This window comes from Chaetura pelagica, unplaced genomic scaffold, assembly GCF_000747805.2.
Source record: "Chaetura pelagica isolate M959 unplaced genomic scaffold, ChaPel_1.0 scaffold533, whole genome shotgun sequence".
NCBI classification, from domain to species: domain Eukaryota; kingdom Metazoa; phylum Chordata; class Aves; order Apodiformes; family Apodidae; genus Chaetura; species Chaetura pelagica.
Genome location: NW_009952814.1, coordinates 15,008 through 22,022, shown reverse-complemented (window position 1 = coordinate 22,022; position 7,015 = coordinate 15,008). Strand labels below are relative to the sequence as shown.

At 52.9% G+C, this 7,015-nt stretch overlaps 1 protein-coding gene across 1 annotated transcript in view; it reads right to left on the bottom strand.

Moving 5' to 3' along the window:
- CCT3 (chaperonin containing TCP1, subunit 3 (gamma)) overlaps window positions 1–7,015 on the bottom strand; it is a gene marked incomplete at its 5' end in the record, with an annotated part of 23,494 nt that overhangs the window by 2,217 nt on the left and 14,262 nt on the right. The window contains 7 exons of the mRNA XM_009995049.1: window positions 389–634; window positions 1,043–1,223; window positions 1,347–1,428; window positions 2,586–2,718; window positions 3,424–3,573; window positions 4,031–4,217; window positions 4,943–5,060. Coding sequence (XP_009993351.1) covers window positions 389–634; window positions 1,043–1,223; window positions 1,347–1,428; window positions 2,586–2,718; window positions 3,424–3,573; window positions 4,031–4,217; window positions 4,943–5,060 — 1,097 coding nt within the window. The remainder of the gene's footprint in view (window positions 1–388; window positions 635–1,042; window positions 1,224–1,346; window positions 1,429–2,585; window positions 2,719–3,423; window positions 3,574–4,030; window positions 4,218–4,942; window positions 5,061–7,015) is intronic.

Sequence of the window (7,015 nt, the reverse complement as noted above, 5' to 3'; positions counted from 1 at the left end):
GGGCCTGACAACCCTTCCCAGGAAGGAATTGTTCCCAGGATCCAACCTCAACCTCCCCTGGGCAACTTGAGGCCCTTTCCTCTTGTCCCATCCCTTGTTCCTGGGGAGCAGAGCCCGACCCCCCTGGCTCCAACCTCCTCTCAGCAGCTGCAGAGCCAGCAGGTCTCCCCTCACCTCCTGCTCTCCAGGCTGGACACCCCCAGCTCCCTCAGCTGCTCCTGCTCACCCTTGTGCTCCAGCCCCTTCCCCAGCCCCGTTGCCCTTCCCTGGACACACTCCAGCCCCTCCATGTCCTTCTTGTCCTGAGGGGCCCAGACCTGCCCCCAGGATTCCAGGTGTCCCCTCCCCAGTGCCCAGCACAGGGGGACAATCCCTGCCCAGCTCTTACCCTCAGTGAGGTCAGCACACGGATGGTACTAGCGCCGCAGTTCTGGATCAGCGTCCGGGGAATGACTTCCAGAGCTTGGGCCACTGCCCTGTAGGGCCACTGCTCCACACCAGTCATGCCCTTGGACTTCTCTGTCAGTGCATGGGCCACGGCCATCTCGGTGGCTCCCCCTCCTGGCACCAGCTGCGGGTCCACCAGGACGTTGCGACAGACCTGCATGGCGTCCTGCAGGTTCCGCTCCACCTCCTGGGGGGCAGGGACAGGTCAGAGCTGGCAGGGACCCTGAGCACAGCACAGCCCGGCTGTGCCTCCCCTGCCCAGCCCACAGCATGGGAATTGTCTGGTGCTCCAGAACACAGAATGCTTCAGGTTCTCAAAGCTCCTCCAGTCCCACCCCTGCATGGGCAGGGACACCTCCCACCAGCCCAGGCTGCTCCAGGCCCCATCCAACCTGCCCTTGGACACTTACAGGGATGGGGCAGCCACAACCTCCTGGGGCAATTCATTCCAGTGTCTCACCACCCTCACAGTGAACAGTTTCCTCCTCAGATCTCATCTCCATCTCCCCTCTGCTCTTGTTTCACCCACCCAACAGCTGCTCAAAAGGCAGCAAGGATTCCCGGACACCAGGGCAGGAGGGAAGTCACCACTCACCGCCAGGATCTCCTTGCTGGCTCCACGCAGAATGATGGTGCAAGCCTTGGGATCTTTGCAATCAGTGATGAAGGCAAAATACTCATCACCTATTTTTTTCACCTCAAAGAGCCTGGCTCCAGTGCCCACGTCCTCCTCCCGCAGCTCGTCGGTGCGGCTGACGATGCGAGCCCCGCAGGCCCTGGCACAGAGACAAGGGGCACGTTAGATCTCACAGGTAAAACTGGGGAGAAAGGAGAGAGAAGAACCAAAACTTCACACCAGAGGCCACCAGAATGGGGTCCAGAGAGGAGACAACACTCACCTGGCAATCCTGTTGTTGTCTGTCTTCCTGACCCTGCGGATGGCGGTGATGTTGGCCTTCATCAGGTAGTGCTGGGCCAAGTCTGGAATCAGGTTTGTGCAACTTTAGTGATGGATCAACAGTGTCAGGACAACAGGCACCAGGACAGATTTGGGGTTGAGCTGCTAGAAAGCAGCCCCATGGAGAAGGACCTTGGGGTCCTAGTGGACAACAAGCGATCCATGGGACAGCAATGTGCCCTCCTGGCCAAGAGAGCCAATGGTGTCTTGGGGAGCATCAAGAACAGTGTGGCCAGCAGGTCAGGGAGGTTCTCCTCCCCCTCTGCTCTGCCCTGGAGAGACACATCTGGAGCATTGTGTCCAGTTCTGGGCTGCCCAGTTCAGAGGGACAGGGATTTACTGGGAAGAGTCCAACAGAGGCTACAAGGATGATGAAGGGACTGGAACACCTGTCATATGAGGACAGGCTGAGAGACCTGGGGTTGGTTAGTCTGGAGGAGACTGAGAGGGGACCTGATTAATGTATATAAATATCTGAGGGGTGGGTGTCAAGAGGAGGGACCAGGCTCTTCTCAGTGCTGCCTGTGATAGGACAAGGGGAAATGGACACAAACTGGAGCCCAGGAAGTTCCACCTCAACATGAGGAAGAACTTCTTGACCATGAGGGTGAGGGAGGCCTAGGACAGGCTGCCCAGAGAGGCTGTAGAGTCTCCTCTCTGGGAACTTTCAAGACCTGTCTGGGTGTGTTTTTCTGTGACCACCTGGGGGTGCTCCTGCTGGAGCAGGGGGGTTGGACTCGATGATCTTCAGAGGCCCCTTCCAGCCCCCACCATCCTATGAAAATTTATGTCTTTTAAAGTAAAAAGTATTCTAGAAAGATTTCAATGTAGCTTCTTAAGCTGAGGTGCAAGGGGAAATCAGTACAGCTTTCCTTCCTGTGCCAGACTCCTCCTTACTTGTATTTTGGTATTGTTTCTAAATACTGGAAAAGCAAAACATGATGGGAAGAGTCAATGTAGAGAAGGCAACCCCAAGAACCAACTTCACTGCCTGTCATGTTGGGCTGCCTTCTAGAAAGCTAAAAACTAAACCAAAACCAGGGTGAAGTTCAAAATCAGGCAGGGGGGATTGTGTGGTTTAGTTTGGTGTTGGGTTCTTTTTTAAAGTTACTGAACATTTAACACACATGAAGCTTATCATGATGAATCCAACGTAAAGAGGGATCCCAGGAGCTCTTACCAGAAATTCCTTTCTCTGTGATGACCAGATCAGGTTTGACTCTCACCAGGTCCTCACAGATCTGCTGGATGTACTCCTCCTCCATCTGCAGGATGCGGGCAAAATCCTCCTCCCGTGTGATTTCAATGTCGGTCTGCACAGAAAGGGCTGTGAGCACCTTCCTCCCCACCCAGTGAGACACAGACCCCCTGGCCTGAGCCATCTCAACTCCTCCAACATTGCCTGGGCACAACTGCCCACTGCAAAACACCCATCAAAGCAACTCTGATGCTGTGTCAGTTCAACATTAAAGCATAGAGTCTGTCTTGGACTCTTGGCCACCCCTCAGACACAAAATGCCTGCAGTTGCTTCAGGGAGCACAAGCACTGGAGCCTCAGTGGTATTTTCCTACTGATCCCACAGCACCACTTCCTGACACCTGCAAAAGCTCCCTGAGAGGCAGAAGACGGAGAAAGAGCCTTTTGCTGCTCATCCTTTTCATCAGCTGCCAGGATTTGTTGGCTTTACTAGTCTTAAAGGAAAACCTGTGGACATTTCTCACAGGACTGAGGAGGTGGGCTGGGAACTGCCTGAAGGGCAGAGCTCAGAGTTGTGGTGAGTGGAGCAGAGTCTGGCTGGAGATCTGTGTCCTGTGGTGTCCCTCAGGGTCACTGGAGCCCTGGGACAGGCTGCCCAGGGAGGCTGTGGAGTCTCCTTCTCTGGAGACATTCCCAACCCATCTGGATGTGTTCCTGAGGGATCTACTGTAGGTGATCCTGCTCTAGCAGGGGGCTGGACTGGATGATGTTCAGAGGTCCCTTCCAACCCTGACCACTCTGCCTCCATGCCTGGCTTTACCTGGCTCTCTCCTTTCTTGTACTCCAGGGAACAGTCCAGCAGGACAATGCGGGGGTTCTTGATGAGGCGCCTCATCCGGGGGTGGGTGACGTCCTTGTTCACCATGATCCCACGCAGGACACACGAGTCTTCACTGAATCCACCTGGAATCTGGCAGACAAAGGAAGAGGGAAAACGAGGCAAGTCAATCTGCTCTCCAGAAACCTCTGCTCCATCCATCCCATGGACTGGAAAACTCTTTCCAGAAACCCAAACGCATCCAGGTCCCAATCTGGATTCATTTTAAGAGCACATTGACGTAGATCACATGAAAAGCTGTGGAGAAACTGGAGAAACTGCCTCCCCATCCCAATCCCTGGCAGCATGTGCTTGGCAGATGGAAAATGAAACAGCTTAAATGATCTTTCTGACCAAGATTCTGAAAGAGTTGACTCTGTTTTCAGTGTAAACCAACAAGGCCAAAGGCACAGACCAAAAAAAACCTTCCAGGGTTGTGTCTGCAGACAGTAGATCTGTGGCATCATGTTCTCCCTGCTGTACCCTGGGAACAAGGAATCTGGAATGGGAAAGGGGCCCACAGGTCAGACACAGCTCAGGCCACACTCACCTTTTCCACTTTGGCATATTTTTTTATATCAATCTCCTTCCTGCCATTTTCCTCCAACTCCACGGTCCTGACGGCATCCAGCGCGATGCTGCAGGCCAGGTCGGCCCAGCGGTTGATGGCCTTGGTGTTGATGGCACTCTTGATGATTTTCAGCATCATCTCCTTGTTGTTTACATCTACTGGAGTGCTGACCCCAAGGGAAAACCAAACAGCACCATGACTGTTATTCCAAGCTATAATCAAGTCATAATCCCACTGAGTCAATCTCCAATTCTACTGTGTCCAGTTCATGGGCTGCTGAGTTCAGAGGGACAGAGAAATACTGGAAAGAGTCCAACAGAGGCTACAAGGATGATGAAGGGACTGGAACATCTGTCATATGAGGAAAGGCTGAGAGACCTGGGGCTGTTTAGTCTGGAGAAGAAAAGACTGAGAGGGGACCTGATTCATGTCTATGAATATCTGCAGGGGGGTGTCAGGAATGGGCCAGTCTCTGTTCAGTGGTGCCTGTGACAGGACGAGGGGAAACGGCACCAAGTGACAACACAGGAAGTTCCACCTCAACATGAGGAGAAACTTCTTTGCTGTGAGGGTGAGGGAGCCCTGGGACAGGCTGCCCTGAGATGTGGAGTCTCCTTCTCTGGGGACTTTCAAGACCCATTTGGATGTGTTCCTGTGGGATCTGCCCTGGGTGTTCCTGCTGCAGCAGGAGGGTTGGACTCTGATCTCCAGAGGTCCATTCCAACCCCTCTGATTCTAAGTTCTAGTGGGAGGTGCCCATGCAGGGGGTTTGGAACTAGATGATCTTCCAGGTCTCTTCCTATCCAAACCACCATGATTCTAGGATTTCACCATCATTCCCTGAAGAACCACCCATGAGCACATCCCACACCCACCCCAGCTCACACTTACCCAATTTTCTTCAGGATGCTGATCATGTCATCCAGGGCCTTGCGATAAGCCCCGATGATCACAGTTGGGTGCATCTGCTGCTCCAGGAATTGCTCAGCAACAGAGAGCATCTCTCCAGCTAAAACAGAACCCAAAAACCCAGAAAAATATCAAAATGTGACAGAGAAGTCGGCAGAGCAACCAAGAGTTGAGACAGGAGAAGACCAGAGAAGTATCTATTATCCATGTAGGGAGCACTAACATCAACTACAACTCTCTTTTAATTAACTGTGCCTTTAATTTACAGCTTGCCCAGAGAAGCTGTGGCTGCCCCAGCCCTGTCCTAATCTGTGATTCCACCTCAGGGAAAGAACAAAACTTTCCAAAGCATGGAGGAGAATGTAAAGAGGTGGGGCTAGGTCTGTTCAATGAAGTCACAACTGATGGGACAAGAGGAAAGGGCCTCAAGTTGCCCAGGGGAGGTTGAGGTTGGATCTTGGGAACAATTCCTTCCTGGGAAGGGTTGTCAGAGCCTGTCCCAGGCTGCCCAGGGTGGAGTCCCCATCTCTGGAGGGGTTTCCAAGCCCTGGAGATGGTGCTGAGGGACATGGGGCAGTGGTGCCCTTGGCAGTGCTGGGGGAACAGTGGGACTGGGTGATCTTCAAGGTCTTTTCCAACCAAGGTGATGCTGTGATTCTGCAATGAACCCAGAGTTCTCTTTTAGGCCTGGTAAATAATGAATATTTGTCTTACCAAGGCACAATTACCAGGCTCTGACGAGCAAAAAGGGCTAATTTCAGCCTTAACCCTGACAGATGGACCTGATAATCTTAGAGGCCTTTTCCAACCTTAAAGACTCTCTGATTCTGTGACCTTGTCACCCCCTCCTTACCCAGGATGATCACAGATGTGGTCCCATCTCCAACCTCCTCATCCTGGGTGCGGCTGATCTCAATCATGGATTTGGCAGCTGGATGCTGGACCTGGATCTGGTCAGGAGCAAGGGGAGAGGTTTTATTCCAGAAATACTAAAGCTGAGACGTCACACATGGCTCAGAGGAACAAATTCCACACCTTGGGATAACCAAAGGCATTCTGCTGAACTACTTCTAATGTTTTTCTTTCTTTCTGAGAACAAAACCAAGTCCTTTTATTTCACAACGTTGGGCTTCCCACAGTTTTTCAGGGATTATGACTTTTGTGATGTTATTTTAACTTGCACAGGAAGGCAGCAATGAGTTGAGCCAGCAACATGCCCTGGTGGCCAAGAGGGCCAGTGCCATCCTGGGGGCATCAAGAGGAGTGTGGCCAGCAGGTCAGGGAGGTTCTCCTTTCACTCTGCTCTGCCCGGGGGGGCCTCACCTGGAGAACTGAGTCCACTTCTGGGCTCCCCAGTTTATAAAGGACAAGGAACTACTGGAGAGAGTCCAGCACAGGGACAAGAGGGTGATGAAGGGCCTGGAGCATCTGCCCTGTGAGGAAAGGCTGGGAGAGCTGGGGCTGTTCAGCCTGGAGAAGAGAAGGCTGAAGGGGGGAATCTCATCAACCCTTATCAATATCTCCAGGGGGTGTCAGGAGGGTGGGACCAATCTCTTCTGAGCAGTGCCCAGTGACAGGACAAGGGGCAATGGGCACAAACTGGAGCACAGGAGGGTCAAGTTAAACAGAAGGAGAAACTTCTTTCCTGTGAGGGTGACAGAGCCCTGGGACAGGCTGCCCAGGGAGGCTGTGGAGTCTCCTTCTCTGGAGACATTCCCATCCCATCTGGATGTGTTCTGTGGGATCTACTGTAGGGGATCCTGCTCTGGCAGGGGGTTAGACTGGATGATCTTCAGAGGTCCCAACCCCCACCATTCTGGATGCAAAACAATTACCAGAGAATTGACATCACTTCAGTAAAACCTCCATGAAAACCCACCACCCTGGGATCAAACACACTTCTGAGGAGCGTGTTTGTTGGAAGTATTTAACATGTCCCCAGTAAGGACCCAACCTGGTCTCAGTGCTCATTGCTTGCTGGCTCTCAGAAGATGAAATAACTGGGCCTGGCAGCTCTGGGACTGTCCCTGGAGGACACTGACTCCCACGTTCAGC